The sequence below is a fragment of the Sus scrofa genome, chromosome 14 (assembly GCF_000003025.6).
Source record: "Sus scrofa isolate TJ Tabasco breed Duroc chromosome 14, Sscrofa11.1, whole genome shotgun sequence".
NCBI classification, from domain to species: domain Eukaryota; kingdom Metazoa; phylum Chordata; class Mammalia; order Artiodactyla; family Suidae; genus Sus; species Sus scrofa.
Window position 1 is genome coordinate 28,051,089 of NC_010456.5, and position 25,305 is coordinate 28,076,393.

The window sequence follows — 25,305 nt, forward strand, 5'->3', positions numbered from 1 at the left end:
GCAACAGGACTGGCGGCATCTCTGCTGCTCCAGGACACAGGTTCGATCCCTGGCCTGGCACCATGTGTTAAAGGATCCGGTGTTGCCACAGCTGTGGCATAGGTCACAGCTGCAGCTTGGATCTGATCCCTAGCCCAGGAACTCCATGTGTCTTAGGGCAGCCAAAAAACAATATCAATAACCATAATGATAATAACAATAATAATGTATTTGCTGGGATTGCCAGGTTTCCCACTGTCCCACTCTGAGTTCTTCCACCAGGACTCAGCCCCCAGGCCGCCACCCCAGTGAGCTTCGCCTTGGACACAGTCAGAGGCCCTGGCAAGAGGGAAGTGGTCTGCAGGGAGGGAAAGCCGTGCTGAGCGAGGTCTGCAGAGGTTGAGACTAGGGTTGGGGGCAGGGATGGCAGGGGAGAGGAAGACAGTGCAATGGAGAGCTGGTTGGAGAACAAATCTCTGGAGCAGGAGGCACTGAAACTCCGCAATGCCAGACTTGTACATCCTGATAGACACAGGACACCTCCACTTGGAACAGGCATCTTTTTTTTTTTTTTTTTTTTTTGTATTTTTAGGGCTGCACCTGCAGCATATGGAAGTTCCCAGGCTAGGGGTAGAATCATAGCAGCAGCTGCTGGCCTATGCCACAGACACAGCAATTAGGGATGCAAGCCGTGTCTTCAACAGCTCAATGCAATGCCAGATCCTTAACCCACTGAGCGAGTCCAGGGATCAAACCTGAGTCCTGGTGGATACTGGTCGGGTTTGTTACTGCTGAGCCACAACGAGAACTCCAAAAAACAGGCATCTTAAATCACACAGGGCCCTGAACCACTGTCAAGCTCAGACCGCCCCCAGCTGAGCTGGTGCAAATCAGCTCCTAGAGGAGCTCAGGCCAGAACCCCAAGGACATCCCTGACCCTGACTCCCAGCTCCCCACCTCTGCTGCCAGCCCGTGGTCCCAGCCCCCATCACTGCTGCAGCCGCCGCCCTGGCCTCCCACCTTTGGGCCTGACCCCCGCCCTCCCCGCACCCTACCCCAACCCATATCACATGTGTCTCCTGCACCACAGTGGACGACACCTTTGAAAATTGGAATTTGGGGAGATATTATGAGAAAAAGAATGTATGTGTGTGTGTGAATGGATCACTTTGCTGTGCAGCAGAGACTGGCACAGCATTGTAGGCCAACTATACTTTAATTTTTTTAAAAAATTTTAATAAAATAAAATAAAATTGGAGTTGGCCCAGGGCACTTTTTTTTTAATGGCCACCCCCAAGGCATATGGAAGTTCCTGGGCCAAGAATGGAATCCAAGCCACAGCTACAACCTATGCTGGATCCTTGACCCACTGCACCTGGGCCAGGGATCGAACCCACAGCTCCATAGACACCCAAGCCGCTACAGTCAGATTCTTAACCGACTGGGCCACAGCAGGAATTCCAGTCCAGGTCACTTGGCTGTTCAAACCCTCCAGCAGGTCCTATTCTACTCAGGATAACTTAACATTCAAACCCCCTGCAATGGCCTGATAAGCACTCTGTGATCTGGCCTCATGGCTACTCTGATCTCCTCTGCTCTGATCCTCTGGCCATCCATTAACACACCTGGTATCTCCTACCTCAGGGCCTTTGCACTTGCCGCTCCTAGACAGTCATGTGGTTTGCTCCTTCAGTCTCCCTCTGCTCAAGCATTAGCTTTTCAACCAGCCCTCCTCTGATCTTGACCGCCCTCTCAACAGCACCCCCCCACCCACTCCACCCCCATTCAAGACTCCTCAACTCCTCCCTGCTTTTCCTTCTCCATTGCATGCACTTCCTCCACTGGAATTTCCACCCCCAGCTGGGATTTTTGTCTACCTTGTTCATTGCTACATCCCCAGAATCTGGAATAGCACCTGACACACAGTCAATACTCATTAATTCAGTATGTGCTGAACGAATGAATCAATGACCACACAAAAGAGCAGATCCAGAAGAAACGCACAGAAAATCGTCTGGAAAGACACTCCATTCAAGGAGCAGTTCCATCCAGGGAAAGAGGAGTGAATTCAAGATTGAGAAGCATTTTCATTCTCTTGTTTGGCTGCCACGTGGCATACAGAGCTCCAGCCAGGGATCAGATCTGAGCTGAGCTGCAAACTAAGCCACAGCCACGGCAACACGGGATCCTTAACGCACTGTGCTGGGTCATAGATTGAACCGGGTCCCAGCACTCCCAGTGCTGATCCCACTGCGCCACAGCAGGAGCTCCTTCATTTTCTACTAAGAGGAAATATACATGTACAATGTGTATCATTGCACTTTTAAAATAAAATCGATAGCTGTCGCACTGCACAGCATGAAAGAGGAAAAAAAAGCTCGTGGGACAAAGAAGAGCCTTTATGGAGACAGACGCCACTCACGCTTATTCAGCCTGCACTGGAGAGATGATCTCATTTTTTTTTCCTCTCTTTAATCCCCGAGCCTCTCAGTCCCACCCGCCGGCCCCCTCTTTTCAGGAAGGGCCACTTGGAGCACAAACTCATCTCAATGTGGAAGCTCCCTTCCCAAGTCAAATCGATTTTCCAAACATAATTTGTCTCGTGTAAATCACTGACCTGAGCCTTGGCGGGCATCCAAGTGGCAGGAGGCGCGTGGAAAGGGACCCCACCCCCCCAGCTCCCAGAGCTCCAATTAATTCAGAGGGGGGGGGTCCTAGGAGGGTTCTCATGGAAACAGGGTGAGGGGTATGTAAGAAGCAGTTATGGGACAGCCCTGCCTGCACCTTGCGCACCAGGTGCAAAGCTGAAAACTGGCTCTAACACACCCAGGATGGGACCTTATGCACTCAGTGGAATATGATTCAGCGGTAAAAAGGAACAAAGCCCCGTTGCCTGTCACAACGTGAATGAATCTTGGAAACACGACGCTAAGGGAAAGAAACTAGACACAAAAGATCACACATTGTATGGTTCCATTTATAAGAAATATCCAGAATAGGAAAATCCATAGGGATAGAAACTAGATTGGTGATGGGCAGGGGCTGGGGAGGAAGATGGGCTGCTTAACGGGAATGGGGTTTCCCTTGCGGTGATGAAGACAATTTGGAACTAGCCAGGTGATGGCTGAGCAACACTGCGAATGTACTAAATGTCGCTGAACTGCACATGTTAAAATGGTCAATTGGTATGGGACTCTCACCTCCATAAATTATTAGTATTTTTAATCAAAATCCTTTCCCTGGGCCCTGCCTGACCGCACTCCCCTCACCTCCCACTACATCTAATGTCAGCCCCACCCATTCACTGCCTAACTGGTACTGTGAAGCCAAGCAGGGCCCTGTGTGACTCCAGGGCACAAAAGCCTTTGTCCCCCATTGCTTTTTAGGAAACAGGCCTCTTTCAGCCTCCTTGACCTTCCCAGAGTTCAAACAGCTGCTAATCAGAGAAGGGAAGGGATGCAGAGACCAGGGAGGAGCAGTCTAGAGACCGTGGTGCAGCCTTGGGGCACGGTCTTGGTCCCTCCTCAAGGAATATAGATAAGAATATCTTTGAGTTCTTCTACAGGATTAAAACCCCCAACAAATGGAAGATGTTAATGAAGCATTCTTTATTCAGAAAGAAGGACCACCAGAACCAGTCCTGGGACCACTTAACACCAGCTTTGAAAAACAATGCAAGCTTGCACCTACCCCGATCCTTATCTGTGGCCCTATTTTCCGCTCCTAAACTATAAAAAAACTACGTCCTATTCTCTCCCAAAGGGGGGCTGAGTCTTTAGGGCTTTAGGCTGCTGTGATCCTCCTTTGCCTGGCAAACCAATAAAGCTATTTTTTTCTCCTTTACCCAAAACGCTGTCTCAGTGTTTCTATTCCACACCAGTGGACGTAGGTTGAGTTTCAGCAATACCCGTAAGACCAGACATCCCAGGTAAGCCATCAAGGAGATGTGAGTTCTAATCCTGGATTGGCACAGTCCACATACCTCTGTTCCCCCAGCTGTTTAAATGAAGGTGTTGGGTTAGGTGATGAGTGGGAGATGCATATTCAGTTCTCTAGAGCCACAGTGACCAATACTTTAGCCACGTATGACTGTCTAAACTTCAGTTAACTTAAGCAGTTAGCAAACCTGACTAGGATCCATGAGGACACCGGTTGGATCCCTGGCCTTGCTCAGTAGGTTAAGGATCCGGTATTGCCGTGAGCTGTGGTGTAGGTCACAGAGGAAGCTCGGATCCCTTATCACTGTGGCTGTGGCATAGGCTGGTGGCTACAGCTCCGATTGGACCCCTAGCCTGGGAATCTCCATATGCCGCGGGTGCAACCTTAAAAAGACAAAAAAATTTTTTAAAAATTTAAATAAACTTAAGGTGAAGTATATATGAATTACAACAAAACGTAATCATAAGTTTGGTTTCTCAGCTGGCCACATTTCAAAGGCTCCACAGTGACATGTAGCTAGTGGCTACCATACTGGACAACACAGAAAATTCCCATCACCACAGAAAGTTCTGTCGAACGGGGCTGGTCTGGAGGGTTCAGAAAGGTGACATAAATGAATGATGCCTTCTACAAGGAAGAATGGAAGGTCCTTGAGCATCTCCAGCACCTACAACAGTGCCTGGCACACAGAAGGTGCTCAACTATCTGATGAATGAACCAGAGACTCACTGCAGCCACTTGTTACTCTCTGAGAATGTGAATGCAGTGCAACCAGCCCCACTGCTCTCTAAAGAGAAGCCAAAAACCCAGATGTGAATGCTAAAGCTTCCAGCTCTTGGATATTGGCTCAAAAATTACTGAAGCACTGGGCTGGCCAAACAGATATGCCCCTGGGCTGTATGTGGCCATGAGATGCTGGTTTACAACCGCGGGATCAAGAAGTGGCAAAGATTCCTTCACATGTGCATCAGAATCCAGCACTCCAGGGCCCTGCAGGAAGATATTCCCATTTACTCCCCCAGGGGATCCTGGAAGAGGCACAGGAGGAAGAAGCCAATGAGATTTTTTCCCCTTTTAAATGTGTGCACAGGGCAGAAAGGAAGTGCTGAGGTGCGGAGCCCAGTGAAATTAACATTCCAATTCAGCCTTCTCAAACTGAAGGGGATAGCTGCCCCGCTGCCACCTTCCGTCCTGGCATGAGAAGAACTTACATTGAATCCCTTTTTTTTTTTTTTTTTTTTTTTTGCCATTTCTTGGGCCACTCCCACGGCACATGGAGGTTCCCAGGCTAGGGGTCCAATTGGAGCTGTAGCAGCCGGCCTACACCACAGCCACAGCAATGCAGGATGCGAGCCGCATCTGCAACCTACACCACAGCTCACGCAATGCCGGATCCTTAACCCACTGAGCAAGACACCAGGGATCAAACCCGAAACATCATGGTTCCCAGTCAGATTCGTTAACCACTGAGCCACAACAGGAACTCCATGAGCCCCTTTTAAAGGCATGAAGGAGCAAATGAAGAGGGAGAGGAAAGTTCCTTGGTGGCACTGAAGGTTAAGATCAGGCATCATCACTGCTGTGGCTCAGGTTTGATCCCTGGCCTGAGAACTTCCATATGCCACTTCCCCGCCCAAAAAAAAAAAAAAGAGGGAGAAGGAGGCAGGTAGCTCAAGTGAAGAAATATCTGGGTACTAAAGCCACCGCCAGGATAAGATGCAAGGCCACCATGGCTGTGGCTAGTGGCCCCGTGGTGGAGGACCCCACACCCAGCCTGCTGACCAGGAGTTAGGCCAGAGACTAGAGGCCACATTGAAATCATAAGCCCCCCAAGGCACCTCATCAGAAACGGGCCCAGGACGTCTGATGCATCTGATGCCTCTGAGGAAGACCAGCAGCACATTATCACAGCAAGAAAAACTAAGAGCAAAGTAGACCAGGTCCTCAGGACCACTGCCTCCAAGCTCCCACCCTCCATCCCACCACTCACAGCATAGCCTTTCTGACGAGTCCAGGAGCCAAGATGCTCCTCCCTCCCACTCCCATCACGCCCTCATTCGTCAGATCCACCACTGGTCTTTTAGAGGATTCACTGATTAATCCTTGCTGAGGGTCCTTGCCTGCAGTCATCATTCCTCAAAGCACTTGCTTTAAAATATGTCTGCAAATTCTTTGACACTTCCAATCAAGAGGCAGAGTCAAGTTCCCCTTCCCTTGATGATAGGCTGGCCTCCAGTGAATAAAATGCACTTGGGACCCGGAGTGACTTCTGAGACTAGGTCATTGCAATGGACTGAACGCATTAATGAAAAGCTTATTATTATTATTATTATTATTGCCACACCCACAGCATATGCAAGTTCCCAGGTCAGGGACTGAATCTAACTTGCAGCTGTAACCTATGCCACAGCTGTGGCAATGCCAGATCCTTTAACCCACTGCACTGGGGCGGGGATTGAACCCATACCTCCACAGCGACCCACGCCACCGCAGTTTGACTCTTAACCCACTGTGTCACAGGGGCAACTCCCAATAAAAAGCATATTAAAACGACTTTGTGGAAAAAGCATATATATATATAGGCATCCAAGAGAAGATCATGCACTCTAGACATGCAAGAAAATTCTACTAACCCTAGAAAAAAATACAATCCTATCACTAAAAAGCAATTTGTTAGTATCAGTACATGTTTGTACAGAGCAGGGTTGTCACAGAAGTCATCAGTTTAAAATCCAAAATGTTAAGGGAATTAGCCAAGTGCCATCTCTGATTTGTTCTGTGGCTTGTGACTTGTCATTTCCTTTAGGATGACCCAACCAATGCTGTGAAAGTCACACTTTCACTGCCATTTCTCTGTGCAGACGTGTGCCGCCTCTGAAGGGTAGCATCAGAGATGTTTTTGCCTTTCACATCCAGTGTCCCAGCCCTAAGCCAGGTGCAGGAGACTCAGATAACTTTCGAGACATTTTTGATTGGCAGGGGGAGGGGGAGGGATGAGGAAGAGCCTCACATACTGGTAATTACTGGCAGCAGGCATCCATGGGTCTGACAGAATTCTAGGCTCTGCAATCAAGCAAGGGGTGGGGCTGGGGGTAAAAAAAAATTCACTCAACTCAGTCCTCCAAGAGTTCGGCCCAGAGGGGGAGCTAGATTTTAGCCAAGCACACAGAGCACCAAAGGCTTTCCAGGGGGAGCAGACAAGGGAATCTGAGAAGCCCTCACTGGACTTCATCAGGACTCTTGAGGTTGCAAGTGACAACTCAAAGTAGCTTAAGGAAAAAAAACATTGGATCTTGTACTGGGGAAGTTCAAGATCAAGCTCTTATCAGAAATTGCTACTTTGGGAGCTCAGGTCATGGCTCAGCAGTTAACAATCCCAACTAGCATCCATGAAGACGCTGGTTCGATCCCTGGCCTTGCTCAATGGGTTAAGGATCTGGCATTGCCGTGAGCTGTGGTGTAGGTCACAGATGCTGGCTCAGATCCTGCATTGCTGTGGCTGTGGCGTAGGCCAGCAACTACTGCTCTGATTGGATCCCTAGCCTGGGAACGTCAATATGCCACGAGTACAGCCCTAAAAACACAAAGAAAGAAAGAAGGAAAGAAGGAAAGAAGGAAGGAAAGAAAGAAAGAAAGAAAGAAAGAAAGAAAGAAAGAAAGAAAGAAAGAAAGAAAGAAAGAAAGAAAGAAAGAAGGAAGGAAGGAAGGAAGGAAGGAAGGAAGGAAGGAAGGAAGGAAGGAAGGAAGGAAGGAAGTGCTACTTTGGGGGAGTTCCCACTGTGGTGCAATGGGTTAAGAATCCATGTGCAGCCGCTCAGCTCACTGCAGAGGTGCGGTTGTCCCGCCGCCAGTGGGTTAAGATCGGCTGCTGAGCTGTGGTAGGTGCAAGCATGGGCTTGGCTCTGGCAAAGAATTCCATATGCCGGGATGCACAAAAAAAAAAGAATCCATGTGCAGCCGCTCAGCTCACTGCAGAGGTGCAGGTTAGATCCCCAGCCCAGCACAGTGGGTTAAAGGATCTGGTACTGCTGCAGCTGTGGCATAGGTCACAGCAGTGGCTTGGATTCAATCCCTGGCCCAAAAAATTCCATATGCCGTGGATGCAGTCATAAAAAAGAAATAGGAGTTCCCGTTGTGGCACAGTGGTTAACGAATCCGACTAGGAACCATGAGGTTGCGGGTTCCATCCCTGCCCTTGCTCAGTAGGTTAATGATCCGGCATTGCCGTGAGCTGTGGTATAGGTCGCAGACACGGCTCGGATCCTGAGTTGCTGTGGCTCTGGCGTAGGCCGACAGCTACAGCTCCGATTCGACCCCTAGCCTGGGAACCTCCATACGCCGCGGGAGCGGCCCAGGAAATGGCAAAAAGACAAAAAATAAATAAATAAATAAATAAATAAATAAATAAATAAATAAATAAATAAAGAGCTGTTTGGGGGACTCCAACATGGTCACCAGGAAATTCTCCCTCTCTTGCTTTGTTTTCACCTAGCTCCAGGATGGTCATCTCTAAAATGATCTCCAGTATTCTCAATGGGGTGGCATTCATGGTTTTGCATGGTCCCCCTCCCTTGAGTAAATTCCTTCTGATCAATATCCCACCTCAGTGTAGAAGGGAGGTCAATTCTAGGATTAGGTCACAAGAGATTGTCACTTAGTGGCTTTGATGAAGCCACACTCTTCCATATAGAGAGGGTCATATGTCAAGGGACTGAGGCCCTTGGTCCAAGAGCTCACAAAAACTAAATTCTGCCAACAACCATGTGAGCACAGAAGCACACTCTTCCCCTGGTCAAGCCTTCAGATGAGACCCCAGCCATGGCTAACACCTTTATTGCATGCTTGTGAGCAATCCAGAGGCAGGAGCTAATCTGTACCAGATTTCTGAGCCACAGAAACTGAGATGATACCTGTGGGTTGTTTTAAGCCGTCTTGGCAATTTGTTACACAGAAATAATTACGGACACATTAAGGCGCACATCCTCTCAGCTTAGCAACTGCATCAGAAAAGGAAGGCCCTCCTCCCCAGTGCTTGCAATAAACATTGCAGAGTTGGCCCTTGTTGGCCCAGCTTGGGTCATGTGCCCAGCCAGAGCTGGCCCTCGCTGGTCCTAGCTTGGGTCATGTGCTCAAGCCTGAGCCAGTCCTTGAGGCTTAAGAGATGAGATGCTCTGATTGGTCAGGCACAAGTCATGATCCTGCCTATGGAGGAAGAGGAGGGGGAGAAAGCTGTCAATACCCAGATCACATAGCCTCAAGGTAGGGGAGCAATGGTTCCCCAAAAGAAAGTCAGGGTGTTATTCTTAGAAGAAGGTAAAAATAGCATTCAACCACTATCATACAAGATTTGGTACAAAGTAACTGTGGAAGAAGAGATGAGAAAAAAAAACAAAAAATAAGCACCAAGGCACATAGTAGGTGCTAAGCACTCACTGACTGGAGAAGAGGATTAAAGCAGGGCCAACATTTATTACAGACCCATGTGATTTCAGGCCCTGTGTTTAGTTCTCACCCATCTCCCTTAAGCCTGACAACATCTCAAAGAATAGGAGCTCCTACGTTCCACATTTCACAGATGAGCGTGCTGTGCACAGAGAGGTTAAGGAACTCACCTAAGGCCATAAAGCTAGCAAGTGGCAGAACAGGGATTCGAACCCCAGCAGCCTGCCTCCTGAGTCCCTATCATTCATTTCGGTGATCCACTTGAAACAGTTAGCAAGAGCCACCAGAGGAGCAAAGAGTATATAATTAAGCAGTGAGAGATAGAAAGCTGACAGGAAGTGCTATATAAGTTCGTCCCTTCACTCCAACACTCATTAAAAACTTTCACCAAGAAAGATAGGGATTAGGGGTTAGGAAAACCTTTCAGGGTGGGGGGGGATTGAAAATGAAATTCCAGCAGCTTCCTTTCTCATACTGTCCTCTACACTACAGTGAGAGAAAAGCAGAATTTAGTCGCCCTTACAAAATGATCTGAGATGACAGGCAAATTGATCAAGTAGGAAGGCGAGGCCACTTTGGAGCACGCGTAAGTGAAGCTGGTGCAAACAGTAAAGCCAACACCTCCTCCCCCAATACTTCTCCTCCTAAAATATTCAGACCCTGTAAACAGCTCAGCTCATAAATTTAAGAGAAAAACACTTCAACTGGGCTGGGTGTGGGGGGTAGTGGGTGGAAGGAGAAAAAAATATCATAGGGAAATAAAAATTTCATCATAAATTCATAATGCTTTCTAGAGAGCCTTTTGCATTAGAAATAAATGTATCTGTCTTTAAGTGCTATGTAGACACAGGCTGGGGAACAGACTCTAAGACTGAAGCTCCCAGAATCTGGAGAAATGCCTGAAGTACATGGGCTGGCATTCCAAGCCCTTTGGGAATCGTCTACAGCTGGAACCACTGGGTACAGAGCCTCAGGAAGCACCTGCAGGTCCTTGCCATCAAGGAGTAGCACGTCTTGGCAAGAAGGCCTGGGTTCTAAGAACCAGCCCCCATCCCCAGTTCTCTGTTAACTCCACTTCTTCAGGTGTCAGTTCTTTCATCCTCCATCACTAAGTCACACCTTGGTGTTCCTCAAGCGTCTGGAGATCCTGGTTGGGTGCTGATTTCTGCACAGTGTCCAAGGTGGGTAGGATGGACATTTTCGAATCTTTCTGAACCCCCTTTCTTTCTTTTTTTTCTTCTTTTTGGCCACCTCACAGCATATGGTGTTCCCAGGCCAAGGTTCAGATCCGAGCCACAGTTGTGACCTACACTGAGCTGCAGCCATGCTAGGTCCTTTAACCCACTGCATGGGGCCAGGGATCAAACCTGCATCCTGGAGCTGCAGAGAGACCCCCAATCTTGTTGTGGCACAGCAGGAACTCCTGACCCCCATTTCTTTGTTTAGGGAACCCTCCATCTTATGAGGCACAGAAAAGTCACTAAACACACCTTGACATTTCCATGCCATAGAATACCACGCAGCAATTCAAAAAAATAAGATAGTTCTATCTGTACAGAGATATTGGAGAAGGGACATGACGTATATGCATTAAAAACAAATATAAAATAACATCCCACTATATATATATATTACATATATTAATATATATAACAGGGAAAAACACACAGCAAACTGATAGAGTTACCTTTCAGAAGGATATGAAATTGTTCAAAAGGGACTTCAGACCAATCTGTCATATTTTTTAAACCACTTTCACATCCTTGACAGTGTTAACATTATGCATTCACGAAAGGGCTCTCACCCCAAAAAACTTTATTTCCCAGTTCCCCACCTTAGGAGGCAGAATAAATTCACACACATATACACACACTACACACACACACACACACACACACACAGTGTGATTTTTTTAAAGATGCTGATTGTTTACACCTTCTTTCCAAATGCCATGCTATCTCTGCTAAGGTGTTCATCACCAACTACTAATTATCCCCCCAATATCCATCATTCTCTCCATCTACCACAGTAACAGAACTCTTGATTGTGAGCAACTTCAAATGAAGACCAGATTCTCTTGCAACTAGATATGGCCATGTGGCCTAGTCATAACCACTGGGATAGAAGTGGAAACATCACAAGGCCGCTTCTAGGACTTTTCCATAAAAACAATTAAGGCACAGCCTTGACCTTTTCTTTGTCTGGTGCCTGGAATGAAGATGAGGTGGCTACACCTGCAGCTGCCATCTTGGACTATGAGCACAAAGACCTCAACCTCGAAATGGCAAAAGGGCACAAGGGTCCATGAGGACTTTATGGGACAGAGTCAACCTATAGTCCTGGGCTACTGGGCTCCAGAATCTGACTTGGGAGAGAAATAAATTACTTTTTAAGCCATCATTATTTTAATTTTCTGTCATTCACAGATGAACTCATGTTCAACACATACACCCATCACACCACACCCAGGCTTCCTTTCCCCCAGTGAAACACAAAGCAGCATCCTTCCCTGGTCACCTGAGTTCTATGCACCTTAACCCCCGGCACCAGTAAAGTACAGCAGCAAATTCAAGAGGTCCCCACGAAGACATTCTCACCAGCCCCAACAGGGACCCCCAAAACCCTAAGAGAAAGGTTGAGGACCCCAGATCCACCATTCATTAGCTGTATACTCTTGCTTAACCTCTGTGTCTCTACTTTTCCTCTTTAACGTGGGTATAATAATAACACCCCCACACCAGCCTTATTGAAAATATTAGATGAATTTATTTTTTTTGTCTTTTTGCCTTTTCTAGGACCACACCCGCAGCATATGGAGGTTCCCAGGCTAAGGGGTCCAATCAGAGCTGTAGCCGCTGGCCTATGCCAGAGCCACAGCAATGCCAGACCCCGAGCCCCGTCTGTAACCTACACCACAGCTCACGGCAATGCCGGATCCTTAACCCACTGAGCGAGGCCAGGGATCAAACCCACCTCCTCATGGTTCCTAATCAGATTCGTTAACCACCAAGCCACAACGGGAACTCCCTAGATGAATTGATATATGTAGATATATTAGAACTGTGACTGACACAGAGAAAGTACTATACAAATGTTGCTATTTTACACACACGGGAGACTTTTTTTTTTTTTTTTTTTTTTGGCTTTTTAGGGCTGCACCCGCCATGTATGGAAGTTCAGGCTAGGGGTTGAATTGGAGCTACTGCTGCCAGCCTACGCCACAGCAACTCAAGATCCAACCCACATCTCCGACATACACCACAGCTTATGGCAACGCTGGATCCTTAACCCACTGAGGGAGGCCAGGGATCGAACTCGAGTCCTCATGGATACTAGCCAAGTTCGTTACTGCTAAGCCACAATGGGAAATCCACTTTTCTCCTTGACAGTAAGCTGCGGCCATCCCTCCAGGATGGAGGTCCAGCCCATTCCTTTTAACAGCTACATGGTGGTCCAGGCTGGAATGGCGGAAATAACACCATTTAGTCCAGAACTGTTTTACTGATGAATAGTCAGGGTTTTCTCTCTCTCTCTCACTTTTTTTTTTAACCACCACAGATAATGCTGCTATAAATATCCGTGAACATACAACCTTACCAGTGGTGCTTTTATTTCCAGAAAACATAGGTTTCCCAGGAGTGGGATTGCTGGGTCGAAGATCAAGTTCTCTTTTCATCTATATTAGCAGATCACTTTCCAAACAGTCCATGTTTCCAACCAAAGCAACTAAAAAAAACATGTGAGATCACTGGACTTCAGCTCCACAGGTCACACATACAAAACAGCAGCCCCAGAAGTGTCTCAGCAGCCAAGAGAGAACCCACAAAGGGGGAGGGGGGTAAATGTTGGCTCCTGGGGGAGGGGCAGCAGAGGCATCAATCCACATGTGACCTGTTTGGGGGCAGGGTCCCCATCTCACTGGGCAGCCTGTCATAGTAAATTTTTCCTCCTTCTGGTAGAAGCACCCAGATTTTCCTTTGGAAAACCATCCCCTGCCTCTGATAAGCTACTTCCAATTCCAGCTCCAGAGATGAGCTTTCACTTAAATGTGGCCAATCAGATACAAGATTCCATCCTCACAGCCACTGTCTCTGGTTGAGAGGTCAGCACACAACTCACGCTCATCCAGTAAAAGTCAGTCCTGAGATTCTTGCTAAGACAATTAAAAAAGAGACATTTGATTTCTGCTGGTCAGAGGAAAGCCTAGAGCCAGGACTGGCCAACTTTGCCATCAGGTGGAGACACCTGTCTAGAAATTAGGTGAACACAGGGGAAAGAGAACCAAGAGACAGAGTGGAAGCAGAAGCTCTTAGTAGGACAGTGTTAAGCCCCTAGATCCAGCCATGCCTGAAGCTGTTTCCTCCTTAATCTTCCCACCTCCAGAGACTAGGAAATTCCTAATTTTGTCCCTTGCAACTATGAGAATCCAGATGAATACAGTGACATACCCTTGCCTTTGACACATCATCTCCATGAGGGTGCCTAAAAGCTTAATATTGGAATAAAATAATCACCAATCTGGGTGTCACAGATAAAAAAAGGTTATGTTCGTCTTTAAAACAATCAAATAGGAAAAAAAAAACCCACAATGTCATAAAAGAGATTAATTGATTGGAGTCATTCTGAATATTAAATAACTAACCCATGGATTCTTTTAATACTAGTTCTCTCCAGCAGCATTCCTACAAGGGGTCTTCTGAGCCGTGAGGATCAAGCTTTGCCTGCAGAGTGAAAAATATCTCCCACACACATGTGCTACTATTTTTAAAATGTTACATAAATGCTACTGTAATTACCAAAACCCACTCTTTCAAGAGCATTACTGAATTGATGGCAACTTTCAATCAATATCTTTTTCTTTTTCTTTTTTTTAGGGCCACACCCGCAGCATATGGAGGTTCCCAGGCTAGGGGTCTAACTGGAGCTACAGCTGCTGGCCTACGCCACAACCACAGCAACGCCGGATCTGAGCCACATCTGCAGGCTATACCACAGCTCACGGCAACACCAGATCCTTAACCCACTGAGCAACGCCAGGGATCGAACCCACAACCTCATGGTTCCTAGTCAGATTTGTTTCCACTTCGCCACGATGGGAACTCCTGTTTTTCTTTTCTAACCAAGAGATACCAAACCCACAATTCTTTTCATTCAGATGAGCTGGATAATTTTTTTTGACATTAAAAAAAAAAAAATTGACCACAGGTGCTATAAACACACATTTACAGAGAGTTCCCTGCCTGGCCATTTAAGGTGAATGGTTTTCAAAAGGGCTAAAAAGTAAGTAATTTCTTTAGGCTTTGCAGTCCATGTGATCTCTGTCACAACTACTCAACCCTGCCCTGGTTGTGAGAAAGCGGCCAGAGACACTATGTAAACAAACAGATTTAGCTGTGTTGCAATAAAACTTTATTTACACGAACAGGTCAGGGGCCAGATTTGGTCCATGGGCCACAGCCTGGTGATGCCCAGTGTAGTGGGGGCAGAAAATAACAAGTAATAAGTCAGGAGCCAAGGCCAGCACAGGGTCAGATGGAATTTACACATCTCTCAACTGTCGTGGAATTGGATGGAGAAAATAGCATTTGAGTGACACACAACTTTTCACCTACACATTTGCTAAATAAAGCAAGTACACCTGTGCCAACAAACTAACTTTAATTTAAACTAAATTTAATAATAAACTGCCAGCATAATCACATCATGAACACAGGAAGGTTTTTTTTTCCTTAGAATATTAGTGGTTCCAGGAGGGAAAATGAACCCCAAGCTAAATCTGATTGTTCGCGAGCTCAAATCTGCACATATTTCCAGGGCCAAAAAGCACATCTGAGCTCCAGTTACCTCAACTGTACTGCCAACATTATTAATAATTCCCACCATTTACTGAGCACATAGTATGTGCTGGCTACTGTGCTAAGAAGTATTTGCATCTCTTTGGATCGTCTTAACTTTACTCTTGTGAATGATGTGTCTTTATGCTCATCTCACAGATGCAGAAACACAGGCTGATCCACCCCAACCTTCTCCCCAGGATCCTTGGGAAAAACACACAAAAAGCAAAAGCCCAATTCACATGTTAAGTTCTGTTTGTTAATTTTAACCACTAAATACTGATTCCACCCCCATTGCAAGGGATAGGCATATAGCTGGCTCCCAATAAATATTTATTGAATAGATCTATCAATCAGCAAACCCCGTAGCACAACTCTCAAACTAAACCCCAAATCCTACCACTTCGCCACCATCATCCTTCACCTGAACTATTGCAATAGCCCGTCAGGGCTCTCCCTGCTTCTGCTCCTGTGAGTCAGAGTGTGGTCTGCAGTGCTTAGACCTGATGATGGCTCCCATGCATGTCACTCTGAGCAAAAGCCAGTCCTTAACAGGCTCCGGTCCCTGTAATCTCATCTACTACTCGGCCCAGTCTCACTGGCCTTCTTTCTGTCCTTGAACCTGCCAAGCACATTCTCATCTCAGGGCCTTTGCACAGGCTGTTCCCTCTGCTTGGAATGCTCTTCCCTCAGATAGCCCCCTGGGCTGGCTGCCTCACCTATTTTTGTTTTTGCTTTTGCTTTTGTTTTGCTTTGTTTTTAATTTTTGGCTACACCCAAGGCATGTGGAAATTCCCAGGCCAGGGATCAAACCTGCCCTGCAGCAATGACCCAAGCCGCTGCAGTGACAATGCCAGACACTTAACCTGCTGCACCACAAGGGAACTCCCTCCCTCACCTCTTGAGATGTTTGTTCAAATGTCACCTTTCTGACTCTGCTATTTAAAATTGCAGGGAGTTCCCTGGTGGGCTAGTGGTTAAGGATCAGTATTGTCACTGCTGTGTCTCAGGTTTGATCCCTCACCGAGGGAACTCTCACATGCTGTGGGCATGGCCAAAATAAAAATAAAAAATAAAATTGCAAAACATCCCTCCCCAGTGCTCCCTCTCCGCTCCCCTGCCTCCTGTTTCTCTGCTGCACTTATGACCATTTAATAGTTTTATCTCTTTTAGTATCTGTCTCCCTTCACCTTAATACCAACCCCACCAGGACAGGGGCCTTTGCCTGTCTTGTTTCTGCTGTATCACCAGCTCCAAGAACAATGCTGTCACAGCACAGGTATGATACAATAAAAAAAATGTGCCAACGAGCAAAAGCAGAATGAAGGAATGAAGGAGACTGGGGTGAGGTTGCTTCGAGGAAGAGCAGCAGCAAGGAATGAAGGGTCCACTTGACGGATGGTGACACTGAGTCTCAGAGAGGTCAAGGAGCCAGACCAGTGCTCCCAGGTCTTCCAGTTTCTTGAGAGAAGCCAGAAACCTGCCTATTGACATCTCCCACTTTTTAACTGCTGGCAACTAACAAGAGAAGCCTGCAGACCAGATATGGCCCAAAGGCAGCCAGCGGCTCTCCACTGGCCTGGAAAACTTCCACTGCACTGCCACCCTGGAAACAACTTTTTTGGCAAAGCGACATTTGCAATTTACACCCATGCCCCTCCCCTTCCATGTCCCCTGCCCCCTCTTTGGAGCACAGGGTCCCCTCCCACCTGGCCACCCCTTTCCAACTCATTTCCCGCAGAACCCTCATCCCTCGGCCCGGGTGCCCCCAGCCCCGCTCACCTGAGCTGCTCAGCTCCCCCAGGAGAGCCTGCAGCAGCAGACTGCACAATTACAGCAGAGAAACACGGCAAGCCAGGGCTATAAATCCATCCACAGTACACCACAAGGAGAGAACCGGGCAAACAAAGGGAGCCACGGATTCCGAGAGCCAGAAGACCAGACAGGGCCTGTCTGCTGCCCCAGCGTTCTGGAAGGAAAGCCAGGACTCTCCAGCAGACCCACGGAGTCAGCCCTGCCAGCACCGGCTGCAGCCACTGCAGTGTTTTGATGTGTCCATTTGCTCCCATGCATTAAGAGCCCTGGCGGGAGGCATTCCAAGCACACAGCAGGCATTAGAGATGCGGTATTTACTGAGTCACCCTTCCCAGGCACTGAATTCTGGGCTCCGAAGCACGACTGAGATGAGTTAGGTGCCCCAACGGGTTAATTTTGGTTAACACTGCAAAAAACAGCCTGGCTCAGAAGCACTGGGCAATTCTAGACTGTCCATCACCCTCAGTAATAAAATATAGCAAATCCAATTGGACGCAATTGATTTTTTTTTAATATGTAACTATTTTGGGGCCGAAACATAAGGAGAAGGTATTGATCAGTTCAGGAGTTGGGGGTCAGGGAGGGGAGTTCTACGTGCCCTGACAGTGACTACGGATGGTGGAGCGAGAAAAGATGACAGAATTCAACTCCAAAGAATTTGGGTTTCTTTCTTTCCCACCTTCTCTTGGCAGAGAGTGGACTCTGGGGATCTATCCTGCCCTGAGTTTCTGGAAAGATTCAAAACAGTCACCCCAATGGACAATAAAAATGACAAGGGACCCAGCTTTTATTTCTTCAGGAGGCACTGTCACCACCTGATGTTAAATTATATATTTGTTTGTCTATTATTTGCTTATTGTCTAGTTCTGCCACAATGACAGCCCCTCAGAATGGGAGGCATATCTCTTCTATTCCCTGCTGTGTCCCCAGTGCTGTTGAATGAATGAATGAATGAATGAGGCTGGCATCTCTTAATCACTTGCTGTGTACTCTGCACTGTGCAAGAACTTTGCAAGGTCTCAAATTCCTCCTGTCTGGGATACCCTTCTCTGGGTTGGATCTTTCTGATCATTTCAGTCTTAGATAAAGATAAATGCTACTTCCTCCAGGAAGTCTTCCTGGATCACCCAGTCCCTTTGTATCACATTGCTTTATAGTGAATATGAGGAGCCTACATCACTGTCTGGGACTTTCCTATTTAGGTATTTGCCAAATTCTTGTCACTCACTCCATCCCATCAAACCTGCCCTCCCCCCAGGTCACAAGCACCTAAGCCTGAGGGTGAGAAAACTGAGGCCAAAACTCCAGGACAAGAAGGAAGTGGGGCGGGGGAGACAGGAGTCAGGCACTTTGGGGAGGAGACCCTGCCCTGCCAGCCAGGAATCCGGAGATACCCAGAAGTGAGAAACCATTTGGTAGATGGGCATAGGACCATCCTCCATCTCTTCCTATCAGCCCTGCCCTTCCTCCTCCTCCCTCCCAAGAAACCGCAGGCCCTGCAGACAGCCCCTTCTCACACCGTAGGTGTCCCCCAGGAGGGGGTTCAGGGCCTTCTGAAGACTGAATGTCTCCCCAAAATTTATCTATGAAAAACTAAATCCCACCCCGTCCCTGGTGATGATGTTAGGGGAGGTGAGTGCTTTGGGATGTGATTAGGTCATGAGGATGGAGCCTCATGACGGGATTAGTGCCTTTATTTAAAAAAAAAAAGACCTCACAGAGCTCCATCTCCCCTCCCCCCCAGCCCCTGCCGTCCCATCCATGAAGTGAGGACACCAAGAGAAGACAGACGGCATCTATGAACCAGGAGAGGTTATATTCTCACCAGAATGTAACCATGCTGGCGCCATGATCTTGCACTTCCCAGCCTCCAGAACTCTGAGGAATAAATGCCTGGCATTTATAACCCACCCCGTCTGTGGTCCTTTGTCATAGCAGCCCAGATGGACTAAGACAGGGCCCATTTTGCAGATGGAGAAACTGAGTCAAGGGGCTAGAAGGAGCTAGATCAGCTCTCTCCATTTCTTGGGAGAAGCTGGAAATCTGGACAGTGATACTGACATCTCCTACTTTTTAAACACTGGCAGTTAGCAAGACAAGTCTGCAGACCTGATATGGCCCAAAGGCAGCCAGCAGCCTTCCAGCCAGAGTTCCCCAAAATGGCTTTCTCCAAAAAAGCCCAGCTCTGCCCTCGACCTGAAACACATCACTGAATCCCTGGGGCCCAAATTAGTCTCAAAATCCAATAAATTGCCCACAAAACTCTGTGCCTACAGATAGAGAAGGTAACAGCTAAGAACACTGACTCTGCAGAGCCCACTGTGGCTCAACGGGTTAAGAACTTGATGTTGTCTCTATGAAGATACAGGTTCAATCCTTGGCCTCGCTCAGTGGGTTAAGGATCTGATGTTCACAGATGTCACTCGGATCCAGTGTGGATCCACAGCTGCAGCTCCAATTTCACCCCTGGCCAGGATATTTCCATATGCCACCGGAGTCATTAAAAGAAGGAAAAATAGAGCACCAACTCTGGAATGGGTACACTGTGAGTTCACATCCACGGCCCACCCCCTTGGTGGCCGTGTGACCTTGACAGGTCATGGCACCTCTCTGGGCCTCAGTTTCCTCATTGGCAAAATGGGGCAAACACAAGTCCTTACCCTAACAGAGCCATTGAGGACTCAATGAAGTCAAATCTGTGAATGGCTTAGAACACACAGTAGATCGCAGTTCGTTCGTGTTGTTCCTGATTCTGAGCTGCACTGAAGGGGGAGAACCAGGGCAGGAGACCAAATGAAAAGCGGCGGGGGATGGGGGGAGTCTGTCTGCCAAAGTCTTGCCCTTTACATAACCAACCGTCTATCCCTCGAGGGCATAGAACTCAAAGGATTCCCAGTTGCCTGTAGAACTGACTCCATTCTGTTTGATTCCTATGACTGGAAACCTTAGCTCGCATGAATAGGTATATCTGTTGTAGACGGAGAGAACAGAAAGGAAGTGAAAGGGGCCAATGACCACACATCACCTTGGAAGGTAAGTCTGGCTTGTCCAGAAGTCTGTCCACACAGTTCTAGGCCAGGCTGTGGAGGGGAAATTAGCTGTGTGAGGTGGTGAGCAAGGCACTGACCAGGCACTGGAATCCTGACCCTGTGTGACCTCAGGCAAGTTACTTGGCATCTCTGGACCTCAACATCCTCAGCTGTAAACTGTGACTAGTGAGAGTGTCCATTTGCCAGAGTGCTGAATATTTCACCCTGTTCACCAGAGGAAAGGTCCTAGATGGCACCCACAGGAGCTTGTGGGTCCATCATCATCCCAGCATCACCCCCATCATCATCATCATCACCACAATCATCATCACCATCATCACCATCAACAATATCATCATCACCATCTTCACCATCATCTTCACCATCACCATCATCAACAATATCATCATCACCATCATCATCACCATCAACATCATCAATAATATCATCACCATCATCATCATCATCGTGATGCTCTGCTGCCTGTCTTTCTGAATCGACATTTACTATTACGGCCACCCCAAGTGGCTGTCATTCTCATGACCTTGGGCTCCTTAAATGGAGTCACAGTCCTCTAAAGGGCCAGACAATAAAACTCCTTGACCAGAAAGTCTCCTCCTCTGTGTAGGGTGAGAAAATCCTGGGCGAGGAATTTTTTTTAAAAAACAGAGAACTTGCATAAGCCGTGAGCCCTGATCTGACATCAATTCCCCACGTGATCCTGAGTGAGCCACTTCCAGTGCCTGAGTCTCCTTTGCCACCTGTAGATGGGGCTGTTGGAGGAAAGGTTCCAAGACACTTCTTCAAGTCCACTCATTTGCTCTGGGGAAGAGCTGGTGGTACCGCTGGCACCTGTGATACTGCCTCTGGTGCCAGGGCTCCTCCATCTCCTCCAAGGTTATGGGAGGCGACATATTTGCCATCCCACATCTCCAAAAGCAAATGCACCCTTCTCCATCCCCATTCCATTTTTTTTTTCTTCTTTTTAGGGCTGCACCTGCAGCATATGGAAGTTCCCAGATTAGGGGTCAAATCAGAGCTGCAGCTGCCAGCCTACGCCACAGCAACACAAGATCCAAGGTGCATCTGTGATCTACACTACAGCTCACAGCAGCCACAGAACCTTAACACACTGAGCGGGGCCAGGGATCGAACACAAAACCTCATGGATACTAGTCGGGTTCCTTACAGCTGGGTCACAATGGGAACCCACCCCCCATTCAATTTTAAACCCAGGAGAGAAGAAAGGAGCTGCCCAGCCACATACAACTGCTGTGGGGGTGGGGGGAGCGGTTCATCCGGGCAGAGACCACCCTCCCAGACTCCACGCCAACAAGCAAGGGTTTCTTGTGCTTCCTTGGACCATGGCAACCACCACACTCATTGTTGGCTTCAAGCATCACAGCTCATGCAGAAGCCGCATGCCTCCCAAGTTCCCTGCATCCGGTGGTGGGGGGACGGGGGCGAGGCCTGAAATGATTTACTCTGGGAACCTCCACTGTTCAGCCATTAAATCACTTGGGGGAGGCGACAGCACTGGCATACCACTCCCCGCCACCCCCAATGCCACCCCTCTGAAGAGCAGCACCACACACAGGCAAACCCCACTCCTGCTCCAGATCACTCCAGTAATGAGAAAGAAATATACCACATGCCACACCAAGGTGCCAGGCACGGCTAAAAGCATCTCTGCCTTGAAGCCAAAGTCTCCCCGCCTCCGACTGGTAGGCTCTGCCACTCACAAGGACCCTCTGTTGGGGGGCTCTCCGCCCACCCTGATTTTATAGACCCCAAGCATAATGGGTCAATGGAGCAAGGCGCGTCCATTTTCCCCAGCGGGGACTGTAACAGCGCCACTCATTTGCACAGCCACAGCAGGCACAAAAGTGGCTTGAATAATGGGGGCCCCCTAGTCGCTAAGCTGGGGGATTTGTGCTGACTCTTACCAAGTACAGTTCCATATGTTTAAGCGTTTGCAAGGCTGAAAGAAGTACACCCACCACAAGCTTTACCATGGCAGCTACCCACGCAGGAGGGGGGGAGGGGGTACCCAGCAGACAGTCCCTGGGTGCAATGGGGGAGAGAGAGCCTTTCTTTCCTCGCCTCTGAACTTGTCCAGCCCCTCTCCCAGAGCCTCAGCCAAATGTGGTCAGGAAATCTCGCCAGAAATTAGCCAGAAAATCCAACCAGCTCTGAAGGATGCTCCAGTTCATTCCTCCAAACCCTTCTACCAACGGTAGGCAGTTAAGTATCTTTCAGGAATTTCAGCCTTGTTTTTTTTCTTTTTTTTTTTTTCCCCCCTTCCAGCTCTCCTAACGGGTGCTAAATATAGAGTTATCAAACCGCCGTCTCTTTATGTCCCTAGTGGGGACCAGTGAAAGACTTACATGTGTTTTCAAGAACCTGGAGACCGCACTGGGGGCTTTGCCTGAGCAGCACCTGCCAGAACAAGCTGCCCAGCTAAGACCCTCCAGGAGTTCCAGGAGACCGGCCAGCACCAGGTTCCAGGGATAGCGTCCCCTTCCCACCAGTACCAGCCTCCCAGAGCCAGGCACAAGCTCTTCAGTTGCTAGGGGAGGAGAGTAGTCAGGGTTCGCCACATTCTTTCCCAAAGCATTCCGCAGGCAGCTTCTCTGAGAGGCTTCCGATAATCACTTATGAGCGCATCCAGACAAACACTGACCCCCGTGCAGAAACAAAAACAAGACAAAACTGCAATTTTCAAGTCCGAGGAGCTGTGCACTTTGAGGAGCAGGCTTCTGGGCTTCAGCTAAAGGGAAACGACCTGGACCCCAGCAACAGCCCCCTTACGTACCACAGGGGAACTCAGAAAGCAAAACAGCCATCAGAGCTGCTTATTAGCCAAGCAGATTGAAGACATCCTCGTGAAGCTCAACACTGCTCTCAAAATGAGCCAAAGCTGAAAGCCGACGGGTATCTCTGACAGAGGCTTTCTCCAAGCGGAAGGTTTTATTAAATATTTTGGGTCGCGTAAGGGCATCTCGAAGGAAGACAGTATTTACTTTTTTCCATGAAAATACATCACGCATTAAGTCAGCATACAAGGTTTGGTTGCTCCTAACTGCAACCCTCCCAGACAGTTAAAGCTGAAAAGTTAAGAGTTGTATTTTTCTGCCGCATTCTGGGTGTCTGTGTGGTGGTTTGTTTATTAAGAAAAGGTGAAGAAATTTTCTCCAGCAAGAGCTACCTGCTCCCAAATCACAGGTCCTGACGTTAAAAGGTTTGGAGAACGGAGCTCTCCAAATGCACATGAATATTGCTGGTGACTGTTCCCAGTTCCTCTGAGCCTTTAGGGTTTTCACCGCTGCCTGGGCTAGGAGGAGGGGAGGAATTGGCATTTTTGGGATAAGCGTTCTCTAGGACCAACGTGTGGCCACATCAAGGTGGTGGAAAGCTTTCCAAACTCCAGCAGAGACCCAAAATACCTATTTTGCCTTTCCCAATCACTAGGTTTTGGCGACAGCTGCTCTGGCGCCAGCGGGGAGCCCGGCTCCATGGTACCCAAGCAATGGCTCTGGGCATCACCACGTTCCAGGCGGCCCTGCGCGCCCGGAGCCGCCTGGCCGCCTTGGGGTCAGGGCGCTGAGGCAGCCCGCGTTTCCAGGACGCGAGCCGCGGGCTGCGCCTTGTCCAAGGGGAGACCACTTGGGGAAGAGGCACCTTCGGCGGGGATGTAAAATCTAGAGGGGCGTGGGGAAGGGCTACGGACTAGGCAGACAGCTCTGACCGAGACGACCTCAAGGTGGGGCCCCGCAGGTGTCCTGAGAAAGCACGGCCGTGCTCCGCGGGCTCAGAAAACCAGGAGAAGGGGCCCACTGACTCCCTATCACAGTAAAACCGCCGCGGGAACCGGATTGTTGGGGGGATGTTGCCCCAAGGCCGAGGTGGGGAGGGGACTCGATTCCTGGAGGCGCGCCCCCACCCTCCTCGAGAGGCTGAGAGCACTCGGTCTGTTGCCCCCGTGCGCCCTGAAAGGATCCGCAGGGAAGCCGGGGGTTTGGGAAGGAAGGCAGGTGGGCTCCCGCGCTGGGCAAAGGGGTACGTGCTGGGGACCCCTGGGTTCCCAGAGTCTCCCCAGACAGGTCCAAGTCCAAAAGACGCAAGCTGCCGAGGACTTGAGAAGGAGGTGGCCGCCCCGTGCGGGAGCCAACTTTGTGCGCCGCGGCTGGGGTCGGGGATGGGGTCTGGGGACGCGTTACCTGGGCACCGGAGCGCTGTCAGCGCCAGCAGGAGCCCGAGCGGCGGCGCCCGGCCCGGGGGCGGCATGATCCTCGGCGCGCGGTGGGCCCGGCCCGCGGCTCCCGGGAGCGGCCCCCGCGGCTACGCTCGGACGCCGGGCATGGCTCGCTCCCAGGGCGCCGCTCTTCCCCAGACGCAGGCAGCGGGCGCTGGCGGCGTTTCCCTGGCTGCGCCTCCGTGCGCTCTCCCGGGCTCGGTAGTGCGCAGCCGGGGAGCTGGGGGCCGTGGGGGGCTCAGTGCCCGGCGCCCTGGCCGGCGGCCCCGCACTTGGCCCGAGTTGCGCGGCCCCCGCCGCCGCCGCGGCTCCTGCGCCTCAGCGCCCGTCCCATCCTGGTCGCGCCGCCGCCGCCGCCGCCGCCGCCGCCACCGCCGCCGCCGCCGCCGCCTGCGCCAGCTGCCGGCCGCCCCTCGAGCCAGCGAGAGAGTGAGCGAGCGCGAGCGCCGGGGAGGAGGGCGGCAAGGCGGGAGGAGGGAGGGGCCGGGGAGGCCGGGGGAGGGGCCCGCCGCCGGGAGACAGGGCACCAGGCGGCCGCCCAGCGATAGGCGGCGGGACGTGCCACTCCCCGGCGTCCCCGGGGGAGGGCGTCTGGCCGCAGAGGCCTGGGGAGCCCCGCGGGGATGGTCAGGGCGTTGGCGGGGACAGGGACCACGCCGGAGGGATGACCTACTGAGCAAAGTGCGGACGGATCCGGGCGCCTACAGGGCGAAGTGGCGGGAGTTCCCAAGGTCGCGAGATGAGGGCAACGGGGAGGGTCCTCGGAATGGGGCAGCAACGTCTCGAGGGAAGTGGTGCTACGAGGTCCCGGGATAGATTTGGCACAGATTGGGGGTGCCTGTGGGGGAGGGGAGGGCCGGAGTGGCCTCCGGGAATTGGGGACTACCTGAGGAGTTTCTACCGAGCACCGGATGCAGGGCTGGGTGCGCTGGCTGGGTGCGGTCAGGGGTCCTGAGAGAGATCAAAGGCGCTTTAGGCCACGAGGGTGAGAGGCGGGGGACGCGCCTTGGCA

The 25,305-nt window shown here is 49.8% G+C and overlaps 1 protein-coding gene across 1 annotated transcript in view; it reads right to left on the reverse strand.

Annotated features, from left to right (window-relative positions):
• The window catches only part of LOC110256813 (transmembrane protein 132B-like), a 167,328-nt gene extending 142,852 nt beyond the window's left edge, over positions 1-24,476 (reverse strand). The window contains exon 1 of the mRNA XM_021073677.1: positions 24,259-24,476. Within this exon, the coding sequence (XP_020929336.1) occupies positions 24,259-24,325 (67 nt within the window). The 5' untranslated portion in view covers positions 24,326-24,476. The remainder of the gene's footprint in view (positions 1-24,258) is intronic.